Raw genomic sequence first — 19,532 nt, 5'->3', positions numbered from 1 at the left:
AGAGAGAGAGAGAGATAAGACTGCAGTGAATATCTTTGTAGCTAAATATTTGGCTTACATGTACTATTATGTCCTTAAGATTAACTTGTATACCGCTTCTGACATAATAACAAATGGTTTGTCTACTAAAATTCAGACTTAAAAATCAAAGTACTTCTGGTATACAAGTATTTCTTGGTTTATGTGACCAATTTTTAAAGTTGTACATAAAATTGAACTTTATAAAATGGTTTAAGGTTAAAGTAAAACTCCTTAAAAATGTTCTTATAATTGTTCCAGTTATTTCTAGGATTTACTTTTTTTACTTTTTTAAAAAATATTTATTTATTTATTTGGTTGCTCCGGGTCTTAGTTGCGGCAGGCGGGCTCCTTAGTTGTGGCACATGGGCTTCTTAGTTGTGGCTCATGGGCTCCTTAGTTGTGGCATGCAAACTCTTAGTTGTGACATGCCTGTAGGATCTGTTTCCCTGACCAGGGATTGAACCCAGGCCCCCTGCATTGGGAGCACAGAGTCCTAACCACTGTACCAACCAGGGAAGTCCCTAGGATCGACTTTTGACTTAATTAGTGTTTTACTTTGTGGAAGGACTTATAAATTAATTTACCTGATTCTAAAAGGGGAAGTTTTAAGAGCATTTAATGAGTGACTGAGTGACTGATGTTTGATTCATTGTGGACAATAAAAAACATTCGCTTCTATGGTATCTATTAGGCCATTGTTGGAAAAACTTTGCTCTTACACTGTTTCCATAAAGTATAGAGAGGAAATATTGCCTTCTAGGATAAGGTCTTGACTGATTGATATGAGGTTAACCTCCCACTGTTTTTCCTTTGGGTCTTGTTTCAGGTAGCCTATGAGAGAGACCAAAAAAAACAAACCAAAAACTGTTTAGTCTTTCCTTTGCTTCAAACAGTTCTCTGGTCTTTAGGGACATTTCCTCAATTCAGCTGATAGGTACAGGTGTCTTCCAAGTTTATTTAGTGTGACAATAGATCATTTATTGTGGATTTGCAGTTTTACTGTAATACCAAATATATATTATAGCCAGAAAGCAATCACACTTAAACTTAAGGCAGAAAAACTGAAGATTAACACAGATTTTCAATGATGAAGATTATTATTCATCAATTATTTCAGTGCTATGGAGTCTGTAGTGAAGTAGTGCTATCTTTCATTACTTTCTTAGACTAAAAATAATCACTTTATCATTGAAAAAATTACAGCACTTCTAGAATTTCCCTAACAAATCATTATTAATCATGTTCATTCTCAAAAGGACTAGCTACCTTAGGCAAGAGTTCAAAGAACTTTTGAATCAGTAAGTTAGAAAGACATGGCTATCTAGGAGAGCCTATAACTCACACAATGCTTCTTAAACTTTGGCTTGGTAAGAATTACCTAGAGAGCTTGCTAGAACACATATTGTGGGGTCCCAGCGTTTCCAGTGCACTAGGCCTGGGACAGGTCCCCTGAATTTTCATTTCTAATAGTTTCCAGGTGATACTAATACTGCTTGTCCAGGTACCACACTTTGAGAACCACAGATGCAGAAAAATAATTGTTCCCATTTGTGAAACATACTCAACCTTGCTCATTTATAAACGTTTTCTTCACTCTTTAAGAGTTCTCTTTTAAAATCCAGGCTTAACCTTTAACTAAAGATATGAATTAATTTTAATAAATTTATGGCCATTAGTTCAGTTACTTTATGATCTAACATTGCAATTTTTATATCATTTGCACCCACACCAAACTTTTAGGATAGGAAATTCTGAATATAACCATGTTTCTAATGAAAGTGTTAAATCTTTTCCTTGGTAGTTTTTCAGGATGGCTAAAATCCATTTCTAACTATATGCATTCAAACTAGTTTCCGTATTTGCTTAGCTTTATTGTCATCATTCCCAGTAATCTCTTAAGATGCCGGTTGTCAGATTTCTTTGCAGACAAGTAAGAGGTGAAATAAGTTTTTAAAGTATGGTACAAAGCAAAACTTAGTTACAGTTGTTGGAATGAAGAATTCAGTTAGAGCCAAAAAATGTTTTAATAGAACAGAACGCAGCCTAAAGCCTGGTTGAAAGCAACTTCAATTTTACAGTTTTCTTCAAACAACATCCTCATTGTTTTCTGGAAAGATGGTATTTGAGAAAAAGAAATGTCTCGAGTTACTGTTTTTATGAGGAGAGAATTGCTGAGTCTCTTAAATGGTTAATGAGAAGAAGTAATAGTTAAACACTTGAAGCATTGATTTCTGATTTGAATTCTCCAACACAGGCCAGCCCTGAGGGAAGGGGGAAAAGAAAGCTTGCTAATTAACATTTGATTACTGATGCCACCTTCTCATTCCCCTTGCACCATCCGGTTTCAAGTGTTTTTGTTCAAGAAGGATTTTTAGGAGGGTTTTAACTTGCATCATAGTAAAACAAATCCATGTGCAATTGCAACGAGTATACAATATGTAAAAAAGAAGAAAAAGAAAAGTCCTTAGATATGAAGTATGTGTTCAATACCCAGTCTGTATCAGAAGTGATTGGTTTCTTAACTATTATAAGCCTTTCAGAGCACCAGTGATTGCTAAGAAACTGGAACTAAGCCTAGTCTGTATGTCTTGTTTAAAACGCACACACACACACAAATACTTGTTTATTCAGTGCAGTTATTATTTAGCAAACTCTTAACTGGAGCATCATTTGATGCTGTGAATTACTTGGAGTTCAAATTTTGATACTCTAAAATTTGGATAAGCTCGGGTTCTAATATGACCAAAGGCCTCTTTCTTCTAAGACTGATAAGAGAATGAGATACATATATGTAGTTTCAGGGTGCTTTTTCGTAAGGGTTGTAATCTGTCATAGTATTCTTAATTCAGAAAATCTAGAAACTAGAGTGCTAACAAATTGATAACTGTTCTAAGCAATTAAATATTTGGTTTCTATTTTTTGCCATATTAAAATATTTGATATGTGAAAAGTCATAGGCCAGATTTCAAAATTTTAAAGATGTTGAAATAAATTAATAGAACTTTACAACTGTATCACTTAGCCTGTAGTATTCTGGCAAAACCATAGCCTGTTTGGTTGATGAAATAGTTATTTGGAAAACCAGTATGACAGGTTTTATTTTTAAATGAGATCTCCTGGGAGAAGAGTATTATTTAGTCTTTTCTTTAAAAAAAAAAACTAGACTTTTCAGTGTAATTAAAAGCAAAAACTAAGACTTTTCTTTATCCAAGAAAAAAAATTCACTTAAAATGTTTATTATATCTGTATTTCTTAACTGAAATTATTGGCAATTTTCCTTTTTGATATGTTGTATTAGTCACTCTTTACTATTTTTCTTTCATTTTCTAGTCTTACGGTTTTAAACTTTCCCTCTTTACTTGTTTATCTTAAATATATTTAGCTCTTATTTTCCTGTATCTGGGATTAACTCCAATATTTTCAAAAAATCATAGAATTTTAGAGCTTTGAAAATCAGTAGTGATCTTGTTTTATTCTTTTCGAATATTGAATAAACTAGGTCTCAGGTTCCACCAACTTGCACCACAGTAACAGCAGAATTAGGACTAGAAATCTAGTTCTCTGCCTCTCATTATGCCACAATACCTCAAACTTTGTGGCTTTTCTATAATCAGAATCTGCTTCCACTTGGATAATACCTGAATGAAATTTAAAATTCCCTAAAATGTTTTTCAATAGTGTGACCAACGTTTAGCTCACAACATTTAGCTATAAAATATAGCTGACAAAGTTATCTACCAAGTTTTATATTTTTCAGTTTGAATAGCTACAGACAGCTCATTTAAGGCTAATCTGAGCCTCAAAATTCGGCCTTTAGCAGAGTAACTTCCTAAGAATTTTTTTTCTAAGAAATTCTGATAAAATTTAACTGAAATATAAAACTGTTTGAAAATTTATGGAACTCAAAATTTTGTGGGAGATGAATGTCTTATATAATTTTATTTCGAGCAGGTCATAAAAAAATGATCTTTTTCCCAGTGCTGTGTTTATCATTGAAATTTCCACAATGAGGAAATATGAAGTGGAGATCATTGCTTACATTGTTTTATTAACAATGAAAACAAATATAAGGAAATAAATCAATACTGCATTAATTCTGTACTATTTCAAGGTAATCTGATTCAAATATTTTTTTTGTAGTCACAAACAACTGTCTTATATGAAGCAATGGGGGAGAAGTGAAACTGTCCTTTTAGAAAATCTGGAAAATAAGCTCTGGAAAATCTTTTGTCAATCCAGAACACTTAATCCAAATACAGTATAGTTTGTAACATAATTTTAATGTTCAGCTGGTAATCAAAGCATTTATTAAATTTTTTCAGAACTAATTGAAACATTTGCATAGTTTAGCAGCCTAAAATCTCATAGATTTAGAGCTTAATGCATAACAAGAATTGAAAAGATTATGAAGATTCAGCATAATCTTGAGCCAATGCTGATCAAAGAAAGTATGTAAGACAAAAAGGCCCTTAGGAAATGTTACCCTGTGAAGTGCCACTTGTCCTTAACTGGAATTTAACACAAATCTCTAAAGATGAAACTCCATCAGAAGTAGCACAGTAATTGCAGCTGGGCATGCCAGCTACAGCATCCTAGCCTGTATGTGTGTTCTTTCTGCCTCTCTCAAGTGCTCTTAAATCTCTCAGATCACTCAGTCTCTCAACCTTCCCCCTCGCCTGGCCCCCCTTTTCTCCCCTTCCCTTTAGTCCTTCTTCTCTCCCTCCTCTGTTCCTCCATCCTTCTCTCTCTGAGAAAACTGTGTCCTTCATTTGATTCATGATGACCATAAATTCATCTGCATCATTTTATACTTAGCTATATTTTGTCATTCAGCTTTCCTAGAATACTAATTTTTTAAAAGAATCATTTTTACTTTTGCTTTGTGTACATTTCTGATTTTTTTTCTTCCCTACAGAATTGTCACTTAAAATTTTAATTAAATAAGACCATCAATAAAGACAGTAGAATTTTTTAATCTCTGTTAATAAGACCATTATTCATTATGTACTTTTGCTGTCTTATCACTTGTCTTTCTTCCATATAATGGTAAAATCTGCCTGTGGTTTCAGCACTGATAAACATGGAATTATTTTTGAAAAACTAATTTGTTTTCACTTATGTTGTTGTTTAGTGATTATGGTTTAACACGAGGTTCTTTTGGCTTACTTTCAGAAACGCTGTGAATTTAGCTTTTGCATCGGAACAATCAAACATTAGCCAAATATGGTTTACGTTGTACCCTCTCAGCCAAGTTCTTTCTGCATTAACCAGTTTATTCTATGACAAGTTGCTTAACAGATGTCATTCTGGGGAGAACAATGAAGCCAAATACTTGTGCAATGGCTAACATTACTCTAACTTTGATCACTTTTGTTCAGCACATCAGTCTGGCGTTGTGCTTTATACCAACATAACACTATAGCCAGAACATGCTTTTCAGGCTTAGAATAGCAAAGGAATGTTATTCATTCAGCGCAGTTACAGATGAGTTAATGAAAGGAGAAAAATACTGTTTATTTCATAATACCGTGTTGTTGTGTTTTGGAATTAAGGTGGAATTTAAAGAATCTCACTCCAGAGTTATTTGTTTATATACTCAACTCATAGTATTTGTGTATATTCTCCAATGCAAGGGTAGCCTTGCCACCTTTCCAACAGATGTAAATATTTGTCCTGCCTTCCCCTCTACCTTCAAAATAGCTGCTGACCCTTGGCTTATCTAGACAACATAATTAAAACTAACTTTAAGAAAGGAATTTTTTGCCTTGAGGCCTAAAATTTCCTCATACTCCTTCTGTCCTCTCACTTTTTTATTAATAAACAATAATAATAATATTTTGTGTGTATGGAACACCTTTCCCCCTAGAGCACCAATGTTTAAGCGTGACAGAATAGTCCTAGCTAGTGGAAGTGGTAAGAGGTTAGATTGCATTTGGTTAAATTGTTGGGTTGATAATGACTAATGAAAATTTCCATACTTGATGTGACTGACCATAAACAAAATACTGCATGGTAGACTGGCCATTGCTAAGAATCTGTGAAAAAAAAGCTGTGTGTTTGAATTGAGTGGGGATCAAGCCATGCCCCCAAGCGCCTCAGTTCTCATTTACCAAGTCTTTTTTCACAGGTGTACATTAGAGATAAAAATAGATTAAGTTCTGGGTTTTGTTTTGTTTCTTTCTTTCCCCAGTGAATATATTTCTCTCTTTCACTGGAAGGGTAACTTAGATGTGTTTATGTATAGTAAACAGTAATGTGATACAAAATGCTGTAATTGGACAACATGATACTTCAGACTTCTGCATTTTAAAAACATGAATGAATGCTGCTTGTTTTCCACATTGAAGTCATTATAGAACTTATTATGTGCAGCATTTCAAAATTAGCTTCATTGTTACAGCAGGGTAGCCCCAAAACTAGCCTGAAGAGTTAGCTAAGGTGGATGATCTCTTCATTCTTACGATTTGATAATTTATTTTATTTGTAAATATGGAATGAAAGAGAATTTTTGTAATCTATTTAGAAAAAAAATCTAAAGAAAGATATGATAATTACTGGGTAAAGGAGTTTAACCTTCCAACACTTTATTCTGAAAAATTACTTACCTCTTCTCCTTTTAAAGTTAAAAGGTATTGGGAATTCCCTGGCAGTCCAGTGGTTAAGACTCTGCACTTTCATTGCTGTGGGCGCAGGCTCGATCCCTGGTTGGGGAACTAAGATCCCACCAGCCGTGTGGGTGTGGCCAAAAATAAACAAACAAACAAATAAAGTTAAAAGGTATAATGTTACTTTTGAGAGAAACAGTTTTTTAACTTTACCAGTATTTAAAATAAAAACTATCATTACTATATTTTCTTTTGGGGAAGGGCCTAAATAGCATATTAATGGATGGCTCTCAGCTAATAAATATTCTATTGAAATAGTTTCTAATTTGGAATGATTTCAAAGAAATAACCCTTTGCTGCTTTATTAATAAGTTATATCTTTGAAACGTACATAAAACAATGAAGGAAGCTTCAGGTTTTTCCTTCCACCCCCTTGGAAAAAAAACTAACATCCTTTTCTGTCCCACTTAGAAACTAGAAACGTATCTTTTATTTGAACCATTGCATATCTTGAGTCATTGTTAAAATTAAATAGATTATAAAAATGTATAATTATAAATTAGGTCATGTAGTCTGTCCTACATGAACTGTGTACCTGAAGTTTCCTGACTGAAAAGAAACTTGAAGCCATCCAGGAACATAAAAATAATCAGCGGGGTGGGGTGGGGGGTTGTTTCTTGAACTATTATTTCATCTAACCTTGGTTTAAATTTGGTTTAGATTTTTTAATAAAATTTTTATGATTTGTGTTTTTCTAGTTTCAGATTCTTGTTTTGAATCTCGAAAACAGAGGAAACACAGTGTATCACATAAATTGACTGGCAACTAACATAAGTCATGTGGAAACCCTATTTTAATTGTTCTTTTTCTTTTTATAGGTAAAGAGAAATGTGTATGACCTTACGAGTATCCCTGTTCGCCATCAGTTATGGGAGGGCTGGCCAACTTCTGCCACAGATGACTCCGTAAGTGACAGTTGAGTTGGCAGTTTAATATCCTCCTCTCTCTTTTGCCACTTTCAGTCTAATTGGCACTGATATTAAGCAGAATCAAATGCTTTGAATCCATTGGAAGAATTTTATAAATCAAATAATGTTGAGGATAAGACGAATTGTAATAATTTGAGTTCACTTGCAGAACTGGTGTCATAAGCCAAGTATATCAGCATTCTCTTGGTAATGTTACAACATCAATATCAGGAACTTGATGCTGCTTAATTTGACTTAAATTTTTCCTTGATTAAAAAAATACAGATATTCAGATATTACTAATGAAATGTCCCAAACACAAAAATTTTTTCCCTAAATTACAGGTACTTCAAAATCAACCTAATCATTTTATTTAATTTTAAAACTGCATCTCCCGTAATTAGACCTGTACTTTAAAAAGTTACTTTTTATAGTTAATATTAATAGCACTCTATTCTTAAACACACTCATAATTTTCACTACCATAAAAAACTGGAAGAAAAGACCTAGTCTGTAAGTTTTAACTATTATTACATCTACTCATAATAATTTTCCTGTTGTAAATTTTGAAATGTTTCCTATCTCTGTCCTGTTTCCAGCGATTATTATTTTCCAAGAGAGTAAATTTTATCATCTGAGGAGGCCATTTTGGCTACTTTTATCATAATCTTGGTTGTTCTAACCAGATACCCATTTTTCTTTTAAAGTAAAAAATTAGAATGTTTCAATAATTTTGAAGTAAGTCTTATTTTTAAAGTAAATAGGGCTAAAAAGATGTTAAGACTTTGTAAACATCTTCTAACAATAAATACCCAAGTAATGATTATGGCCAAGAGTTTAATTACCTTTTTCTTATTTTCTAGTAAATATTACATTTCTATCTGGATAATAATTACTACTCCTCTCTCAGCACTACCATCATATACTTTAATCTAAAGGAATTCTTTGTGGAAGACAGAAACATTTTTGAACAATCTGTTTATGTAGATGTCACTTGAGTCTAATTATTCCACAATCTAAACACTGTGCCTTTGAAAAATGTTTTATGGATTATGAAACTTTAAAAATAATGAGAAGATAGCAAAATTTGTTTTTTAAGTGAACCCTTCAGAAAAAAATTATTTGTGTATAGGCAGTTACATTTATTTATAAACAACTGATTTTAATATTGACATTATAGTATATCATTAGAGTTATTGGTTGGTTGTCCATGGCTAAGTAGTAATGATGTGGTTGTTGTTTTTAGTTTGTTTTTTCCCCATTAGACTGATAGAAAATGTGATACATTTATTTTTATAAAATTAAGAGAGTAACATACATAAATGATAGCTTTCTGTTTACCTGAGAAGACGTGAGGAAACCAGAAATGTTCTTAGCATTGTCTAATAACCTGCTACAATAAATAATAACTTTAATAGAAGAAAATAATTAAGATTGAGCATGTCACTTAAATTCTCTGAGTTTCAGTTACCTCACTGATCTGAAGAACTGTAATGAGGATTAGCGATAATATATATATATATATATATATATATATACAGTATTTGCCTCATAGTAGACACTCAGTAAATGAGAGTCAGTATTATAATTAATATTAACATAACTCAGAAAGAGATCACAGGCAGGAATTGACTGGTTTATGTAAATGAAATGGTACCTGAGATTTGCTTCAAAATAACCTCTGGGGTTGGGGAAGTGAGTGGGGATATAGATAAATCCAAATTAGCTGTCTGTTGATCATTGTTGAAGGTGGGTAATGTGTATATTTGATTTTTTGGTACTGTTCTCTCAAGTTTTATGTATGTTTGAAAATTTCTATAATAAAAAGTTTGAAGCAAAAATAATTGTCTGGTTTAAGGTAATAAGGTCCAGAGATGTGGGTCTTAATAGGGTTGGAAATGCCAGCTGCTCTTGGGCTCCACACCTGTAGAAACCAGGCTGAAATAGGCCTATCAGAAGCAAGTTCCAAGAGTGATAGGCAAAATCAGTGAAATACAATAAATTCTTCTGTAACATAGTACCTTATACATTTTAGTTGTTAAAGCATTGACTTGAGTTGGCACTGTCTCACATTTTAATGATCTCACATTTTAATGATCTTTATTTAATTTTTTACCAAAGAGTTCTATGCAATTTCATTACTATGGGAAAATATGGAAAGCATCTAAAACTTACCATATGGAAGTCTGTGATGCTACCTGGTACTATAAGTCATAGCAGACACAAGAGGGAATCTCCATTAAGAAGCTTGATTCTTATTGCCTCATTTTTCATATTTCCACCTTGTCCCAGAACCTGTCAAGTGATGCCTGCCTATACCTCCCCAGAGCATATGTTGCCACATTGGCAGGATGTTGCCTTGAGCTTCATGATTGATACAACAAAGATGTTTAGGGCCAAGCTGCTTTTAATCGGTGCCGTAGCAGATCCACTAACTCCAGTGCTTGAGTTTTGGCAAAAATTGCTTATAACTGTAGTCTTTTAAGGAGTTTCTAGCCAAAGAAATGTCATGAAACCTTTCTTTCATTAGGACTATAAAAACTCATAAAGCTGGTGCTTGTAATCTATATTGTTGCAGGCAATGATGGTGTTTTTATACTTATTTAAATCACTCAAGTGGAGGCATCTGCTACAAAATAAGATCGTCCTCACAGCTTAGGGTATGAATTGGGTACAGCTGAGAAATGTCAGCTGTGTAAACAGCCTGAAATGTGTTACCAACAAAAATATAATTAATTTCTTTCCAAGACTATGTGCCATAACTGAATATTTAGGATGGTTTAACTTTCAGAGAAAGCACCTGAACATTTTCTTCCCAGTGCCAGCATAGAGGATTGGTTATAAAGGTCATTAAAAGTGAGGTTAGTTTGTGCTTTTCCTGCTCAGTTGCAGAAATTTGTGTGGCTTTGAATATATAGTAGCTTTAGATACCAGTGGCTTCCATGAATTGATAGAAATATCTTAGATCAAGAAGTTACTAAAAGTGGTGCTGGGAAAACTGGACAGCTACATGTAAAAGAATGAAATTAGACCATTCCCTAACACCATACACAAAAATAAACTCAAGTTGGATTAAAGGCCTAAATGTAAGGCCTATAAATGTAAGGCCTTACACTATAAATGTAAGGCCAGACACTATGTTTCCTCTTAGAGGAAAACATAGGCAGAACACTCTGACATAAATCATAGCAAAATCCTTTTTGACCCACCTCCTAGAGAAATGGAAATAAAAACAAAAATAAACAGATGGGACCTAATGAAACTTAAAAGCTTTTGCACAGCAAAGGAAACCATAAACAAGACGAAAAGACAGCCCTCAGAATGGAAGAAAATATTTGCAAACGAAGCAACTGATGAAGGATTAATCTCCAAAATATACAAGCAGCTCATGCAGCTCAATATCAAAAAAACAAACAACCTAATCCAAAAATGGGCAGAAGACCTAAATAGACATTTCTCCAAAGAGGATGTACAGATTGCCAACAGACACATGAAAGGATGCTCAACATCACTAATCATTAGAGAAATGCAAATCAAAACTACAATGAGGTGTCACCTCACACAGGTCAGAATTGCCATCATCAAAAAATCTGCAAGCAGTGAATGCTGGAGAGGGTGTGGAGAAAAGGGAACACTCTTGCACTGTTGGTGGAATGTAACTTGATACAGCCACTGTGGAGAACAGTATGGAGGTTCCTTGAAAGACTAAAAATAGAACTACCATTTGACCCAGCAATCCCACTACTGGGCATATACCCTGAGAAAACCATAATTCAAAAAGAGTCATGTACCAAAATGTTCATTGCAGCTCTATTTACAATAGCCAGGAGATGGAAACAACCTAAGTGTCCATCATCGGATGAATGGATAAAGAAGATGTGGCACATATATACAATGGAATATTACTCAGCCATGAAAAGAAACGAATTGAGCTATTTGTAATGAGGTGGCTGGACCTAGAGTCTGTCATACAGAGTGAAGTAAGTCAGAAAGAGAAAGACAAATACCGTATGCTAACACATATATATGCAATCTAATTTTAAAAAAAAGGTTCTGAAGAACCTAGGGGCAGGATAGGAATAAAGATGCAGATGTAGAGAATGTACCTGAGGACATGGGGAGGGTGAAGGGTAAGCTGGGAAGAAGTGAGAGAGTGGCATGGACATATATACACTATCAAATGTAAAACAGATAGCTAGTGGGAAGCAACCACATAGCACAGGGAGGTCAGCTCAGTGCTCTGTGACCACCTAGAGGGGTGGGATAGGGAGGGTGAGAGGGAGACACAAGAGGGAGGGGATATGGGGATATAGGTATACATACAGCTGATTCACTTTGTTATACAGCAGAAACTAACACAACATTGTAAAGCAATTATATTCCAATAAAGATGTTAAAAAAATAAGAGCAAGCAAAAAAAAAAGTTAGTAGTTTGGGATGGTGGAAATGTTCTAAAATTAGATTGTGGTGATGGTTGCACAACTCTGTAAATTTGCTAAAAATCATTGAATTGAATACACACAAAAAAGAGTAAATTTTATGGCATGTAAATTATACATAAATAAAGCTGTTTTTTAAAGGAAGTTAGTGAAGAACTAGATTAAAATACTTTTTCATTTACGTTTTTATGTTGCATGAGAAATAACTTTGCAGTAACACAGAAGGTGTTTTCTTCAATGTACTTCTCATTAACCTTTGACTTAGCAAACAGGACAAAGAAATAGACTTCTTATAAGTAGATTCTGGTATAATCTTGAGTCTCCTTCAGACCTGATAGACTACAATCTTGACATTTTCAGTACTACTCAGTGAAGTTAACAGTCATTTAAAACATTGTTGCCCCATCTGTCTTCAGAGTTAAAATATTTTCTTTGCTTGTAGTTGTACTCTAATGGGATATGGGATACTGTATGAATTGTCAATAACTCTTTCAGTTCCTTTTGCACTCTTTCACCAGGGAAATAGGTATCTAAAGCTTCACCAGTGGGGGAATGTTTTCATGCTGTGACAGTTCAGCTGTGAGAACGAGTAGTTGCGAGCAGACGAAATCTTTTTACACTTTAACAAGGACACTCTTGGTTTCCAGAGAGTGGAAATAATTTTAACACTGTGAGTTATGTCAAGGCACCTTATTATAATGCAGACAATTTGAATATATGTAGCTTTTAAAACTCCAGGTTTTAATAATACTTATACAATGGAAGAAAAATCCTTCAGTTTTTAATACTTTTTTGTTGTGCCCCACCCACTTTTTTCTTTTGAGATTACTAATGGTCTTCTGTGGTTCCATCATTGGCTAAGGAATCTTCATTCAGAATTTGAGAAATTAAGAATTTTAGGACCAAAGGTCTTTAGACATGTGTTAGGAGTCACAAAGCTACTTACTAAATATTAAATATTTTCACATTGAAAATGAGATCATTTATAAACAGAATCATTATACAGTGGCTTTTCTATGAAATAAAAATAAAAAATCATACACATGACTTATTCCTTTGTTTTTTAATTAAAAAGAATTCATGAATGAGGAAATGTCATCTACTTTGATCCTTCTGATGGAGACCATTTTCTCCTGTAACTTCTCCCTGATGATTTGTGTTTGGCAGGTGTCAAATTATAAACATTCCCCTGATACTAAATCCCCACCCTCCACTTTAGAGGAGCTGCTGTCCCAGTACGGACTCTCCCTCTTACCACATACCTACCAAGCTATAGTTACCTACCTACTAAGTAAACTCATAACCTCTACTATAGTCATTCCATCCATTGCTGAAAGGTTACTATTTCTGAAGCGCAGAACAAGTCACATTCAGCCTTACTTATCTTCAATGGCAACCCAATACGTGCTTATGTCTGTACAGATTTTTATGCTGTCATTTAAAACCTTCATTCTTTAGTCTGAAACTTCCCTTCTAGGTTTATTTTCCCATACAGACCTGGAGTAATTGCTCAATAAATATTTCTTGAATAAATGATTGAGTATGATACCACATGTATCTCCACTTTAGCTAAATATTCCTTTTGCTGTTCTTCAGACATACTTCATGCTCCACTCTGTTATTTAATCATACTGTTCCTTCTACCTAGAATACCTATAGCAATTATCTCCTTTCTTCAAGACCTTTCCTTAAGAAACTTTGCCTATATCCCTCTTCCCATGCCACCTTCTTCAACCATCTTCTATTTGTTTTTCTATTTAAATTATTTTTATTTTTCCTTATTTTTGTTCTTACCTTCCTTATTCCTCTCACCTGGCTCCATTACTTACCTGACTAACCACAAATAACTTGATTAAACCCTTTGGGTCTCAGTCTCTGTAACCATAAAACACAAATAATACTCACAGAGTTTCATTAAAACCAAGAGTCAGTAGTTACAAATATAGTTACTCCTGCATTTATTTTGAAGATTGAGGTAGTCTGTACTAGATTAATGTCTAATATATGGCTGACCTTTGGCTATTACTGTTTCTTTCATCCGTCTATTCATTCACTTGACATTTGTGTAACAAGTCTTATAGGCCAGTAACCACACTGGCCCTTAAAGTTGCAAGCATGGGGTTCTATTCCTTTGCAAAGTATAGTGTGAGACAGATATATAAACAGTGGCAATTGAAGTTCATGTAAATGCAGTGGGATCATAGAAGAGGAAACAACCAATTTCTCTAACAGATGGGGTGGAGGAAAAATGGCTTCCCAGAGAAAGGAACCAAATGTCCCTTAAGTTAAACAAATTACACAAACCTAATTATATTTTAATTTGTATACTTGTGTTCCTCCCTTTTGTAAATTCTAAAAATTGGGAGTAAGAAGTCTCTTCCTCATTTTTGTATGCTCTGCAGGATCAACTGTAGTTTGTTTTTTTTTTAAACATAGTGTTTTATACATTCACTCATCTGAGCTGTTCAGAGCTCCATTAAGTTGACATCTATGACAATAAACAACTAAATGATGAATTGGTATGATTATAGTGACTTGATAAAGAAGAGAGTGACTCGTTTGAGAATCAGGTTTATTTTCTTTCTAATAAAAATTATCAAAACTCGATATTTCTTTATTGGTAAGTAGAATAACAAATTTAGGAGTGGGGGAGCCACTACACTGAGCGAATTTTATCAGCATATGTTTAATTGTGTGTGTGTGAGAGAGAAACAAGCAAGCAGACAATCCAAGTTCATCAAATCCCAGTATTGCTGTCATTTGGATAAGTTACTTATCATATGAATTTCATTTTCCTCATCTGCAAAATGAAGATGATGTTAATACCCTTGAAAGTCTATTTTGAAGATTAAATGAATTAACATAATAGTTTGAACCATATAAAATTTCTATTTTTAAAGGATAAAATGGTTGAATATTAGCATTTCCACATGGTTTTACCTAATATGTAAAGCACATAACATAGTGCAGGGTTTGGCAATTCATCCCAAACCCTACTCTCCATCTGTTTTTGTAAATATTTTTTAAAATATATTTTTTTATTATTTATTTGGCCACATCGGGTCTTTAGTTGCAGTACGCAGGCTCTTCATTGCAGCGTGTGGGCTTCTCTCTAGTTGTGGTGCACAGGCTCAGTAGATGCAGCACCCAGGCTCTCTAGTTGTGGCGCTTGGACTCCAGAGTGCGCGGGCTCAGTAGTTGTGGTGTGCAGGCTCTCTAGTTGTGGTGCGCGGGCTCTAGAGTGTGCAGGCTTAGTTGCCCCATGGCATGTGGGATCTTAGTTCCCCGAGCAGAGCTTGAACTCACATCCCCTGCATTAGAAGGCAGATTCTTAACCTTTGGACCATCAGGGAAGTCCTGTAAAGATTTTTTTAACACAGGTAAAAATGGTATATAACATTATATTAGTTCAGGTGTACAACATAATGATTTGATATTTGTATACACTGCAAAGTGATTACCACAATAAGTCTAGTTACCATCCATTATCATACAATTGACCCCCTTCATCCATTTCACCCACCCTCCAAACTCCTTTCCCTCAGGTAACCACCACTCTGTTCTCTGTAACTATGCATTTTGTTTTGCTTGTTCACTTGTTTTTTTAGATTCCGCATATAACTGAAATCATATAGTATTTGTCTTTCTCTATCTGATTTATTTCACTTAGCGTGTTACCCTTAAGGTCCATTCCTATTGTCACAAATGGCAAGATTTCCTTCTTTTTTATGGCTTAGTAGTATTAGACACACACACACACACACACACACACCCCACATCTTCTTTATCCAGGCATCCATCTATGGGCAGTTAGGTTGTTTCCATATTTTGGCTATTGTAAATAATGCCGCAATGAATGTAGGGGTGCTTATGTCTTTTTTGAATACTGTTTTTGTTTTCTTTGGATAAATACCCAGAAGTGGAATAGCTGGATCATATGGTAGTTCTGTTTTTAATTTTTTGCAGAACCTCCATACTGTTTTCTGTAGTGGCTGTACCAATGTACATCCCCATCAACAGTGCACAAGGGTTCCCTTTTCTCCACATCCTTACCAACACTTGTTATTTCTTGCCTTTTTGATAATCTCCATTGTAACAGGATCTAAGGTGATATCTCATTGTGGTTTTGAATTGCATTTCCCTGATGATTAATGATGTTGAACAGCTTTTCATGTGCCTGTTGGCCATCTGTAGGTCTTCTTTAGAAAAATGTCTATTTGGATCCTCTGCCCATTTTTTAGTCAGATTGTTTTTTTGCTGTTGAGTTGTTTGAGTTCTTACTATATTTTTGATGTTAAGTCCTTATAGGATATATGATTTGCAGATATTTTCTCTCATTCAGTAGGTTGCCTTTTCATTTTGTTGATGGTTTCCTTTGTTATGCAGAAGCTTTTTAGTTTGATATAGTCCCACATGTTTATTTTTACTTTTAGAGTCAGATCCAAAAATTCAGCACCAAGACGGTTGTAAATAATGTTTTATTGGAGCACAGTCACACCATTTGCTTATGTATTGTATACAGCTGCTTTTACACTATAACTATAATGGCAGGGATGTTTAGTTGCAACAAAACCACATGGCCCCCAAAGCCTAAAATATCTACTCTTTGGCCCTTAACAGAAAAAATTCGCTAACCCCTGGTGTAATATCTGGCATTTAGTAGGCATTCAACAAACACTGGCTCCTTTTCCCTTGTGTAAGCACCTTCTTTATATCACCTACGCGTGCAGAATCAGAAGCATTCTTTGAGTAGCTTCAGGGTCACCTTATGCTATTTAAATTACTTTCTTAGCCTGTCCTAGGTCAGACAGATTCAGGCAATCTTTGGACATTTTCATTGGCTTTTTCTTTATTTGGCAAGGTCATGGATAATGTTGCTTCTAACGGTGGTGAGACTCAGTAGCTTCAGAGGGTTCACTGCCCTTGTCAACATATAGAGTCTTTTACAAATAACACAGGCAAAGACTAAACAGACAGAAAGAACAGCTTTGAATGCAGTAGAAGAAAGTTTAAGTTTAAAAGGAATGGAAAGTTTTGAAATGGGCTATACCCTGAACAGTGAGAATGAGAAGTTCGAGAGGGTGGATGAAGCAGTCAAGGGACATATTTACTCGATAAATATAAGGGAGAACACATGAAAGTGAGCCCTCAACAGGAAATTTGCAGGCATTAAGATCTGATGATGTTAATCTTGATTTCAGTTTATTAAAATCTGAAACATGAAGACTACTGCTTCTGCCCATGAAGGGGTAACTGCTATGGGAATTTTCTTCCCTCTGTAAACAACTAGAAGACTGGATAAAATATGTGAAACAACTGTTTTCAGATATTAGACAACAGGTAGTTCAGGACTGTGAAGAAGGAAGCAAATGAGCCCTGCCTGGAGGCAGTTTCTGGGTCCCAGGACAGGGAGAGGAAACCAAAACAGAATCTGGTGATTTTATTGTGTTTGAAGAGACAGAGAGTAGAGTTTAGGGAGGTCAAGGCAGCTAGACTTTGCAAGGCAGAGTACTAGCAGAGAAAAAGCTCCAGAAGTCTATATAGGGTTCTCCTGGTCTTTAGCTGAATACCAATCTGTGCATTCATAGAGTGAAATTCCAGGAGATTGGGCAAAGAACTACTGCCAGGAAAAAGAACAATTAACTGGGAGCTGTAAGGCAAGCAATTCTCAGAGCTCACACAGAACTGGGAATAGTTTGAGTTCCCACAAGCCATAGTAGAGACACCTCAGTGAATACATGGAGCATTCAGGAGATACCCACAAGGAGAGTCACACCTTAGTGGAGTGGATAAACAAGACTTAGAGTGAAGGCTACTCTAGGACTGCCCTTCCACAAGCTTAAAAACAACTTTCAAAAGGAATAAGCTGATTAATAGGTAACCGCCTCTAAGAACAGAGTCCAGCATCCAGGTAAAAGTTACTTTATATATACAAACGAGCAGGGAAATCTAACCCCTAACCAGGAGAGAAATCAGTCAAAAGAAATAGACGTAGGAGTTACATAAATAATGAAATTGACAGATAAGGACTTCATCTATTATGTTATGAATAGACTCAAGAATTTAAAGGAAAACATGAACTTAATGAGGAGAGAATAGAATGTATAAAAGAAGATAGATAAACAATATAATATCTGAAATGATAATTTTACTGATGAGCTTAACAGCAGATTAGAAACTTCAAAAAAAAAAGAAAGGTGAGCTTGAAGATATAGCAATAGAAACTATCAAAACTGAAGCACAGAGGAAAAAAAAAGAACAAATTAACAAAATATCAGTGACCTCTGGTACAAAATCAAGCAGTCTAACACACAGTTGGAGTCTTAGAAGGAGAGAAAGGATGGGGGGAAGGAGGTCAAAGACCAAAAAAACTGAAAAAATAATTTCTGCAATTTGTCCATATATAATGAAAACTATAAAACTTATAGATCCAGGAAGCTCAATGAATGCCATGAAGGGGAAGCACAAAGAAAAATTCCACACTAAGGAGTATCATAATTGCTGAAAACAAGTGGTAAAAAGAAAAATTTCAAAGCAGAGAGAGTAAAAAAATATACATTACACAAGGGAAGTAATATAAACTCTTCATATTTCTCATCAGAAATAATGCAAGCCAAAAAACAGTGGAATGACATTTTAAAACTACTGAAAGGTTTTTAAAAATGACGACTTAGACTTCTATATCAGGTGAAAATAATCTTTCAAGATTGAAGGAAAATAAAGACTTTTTCAGACAAACAAAAACAGAGAATTTGGGCCCAGCAAATATGCACTACAAGAAGTATTGAAGTTCTTTAGGCAAAGGGAAAATGATATCAGAATAAACTTGGCTCTATACAGAAGAATGAAGAGTGCTAGTTATGGTAAAAATGTGGTTAAATATAAAAGGCATTTTTCCTTATGTTTTTACTTTCTTTACAAGATAGCTGTTTAAACATAAAATAACAAGTAATCTGGAGTTTTGAACATATATAGAAGTAAAATACATGACAATAGCACAAAAGACAAAATGGAGTTTTACTGTTGTAGGGTTCTTATCCTATACATGAAATGGTATAATATTAATTTAAGGTAGTCTATTATATTAAAAATGCAAACTGTAAACCTTAGAGAAATTACTAAAAAAAAAAGACATGCGGGCTTCTCTGGTGGCGCAGTGGTTGGGAGTCCACCTGCTGATGCGGGGGACGCGGGTTCGTGCCCCGGTCCGGGGGGGGTCCCACGTGCCGCGGAGCAGCTGGGCCCGTGGGCAGTGGCCGCTGGGTCTGCGCGTCCGGAGCCTGTGCTCCGTGGCGGGAGAGGCCACAGCTGTGAGAGGCCTGCGTACCGCAAAAAAAAAAAAAAAAAAACGCAAAAATGTATAGATAATAAGCCATTAAAAGAGATGTAATAGAATACTAAAAAAATATTCAAAAATCAGGCATGGAAAAAAGGAGCAATGAAAAGGTGAAATATGTACAAAACAAATAGCAAGGTGGTAGGTTTAAATCCAACCATTT

General features: G+C 34.8%; 1 protein-coding gene across 1 annotated transcript in view; it reads left to right on the top strand.

Annotated features, from left to right (window-relative positions):
* FAF1 (Fas associated factor 1) overlaps positions 1–19,532 on the top strand; it is a 493,406-nt gene that overhangs the window by 299,445 nt on the left and 174,429 nt on the right. The window contains exon 8 of the mRNA XM_067726079.1: positions 7,505–7,591. Within this exon, the coding sequence (XP_067582180.1) occupies positions 7,505–7,591 (87 nt within the window). The remainder of the gene's footprint in view (positions 1–7,504; positions 7,592–19,532) is intronic.

Source organism: Pseudorca crassidens, chromosome 2, assembly GCF_039906515.1.
Source record: "Pseudorca crassidens isolate mPseCra1 chromosome 2, mPseCra1.hap1, whole genome shotgun sequence".
NCBI classification, from domain to species: Eukaryota; Metazoa; Chordata; class Mammalia; order Artiodactyla; family Delphinidae; genus Pseudorca; species Pseudorca crassidens.
This window is presented reverse-complemented; position numbering and strand designations above follow the sequence as displayed.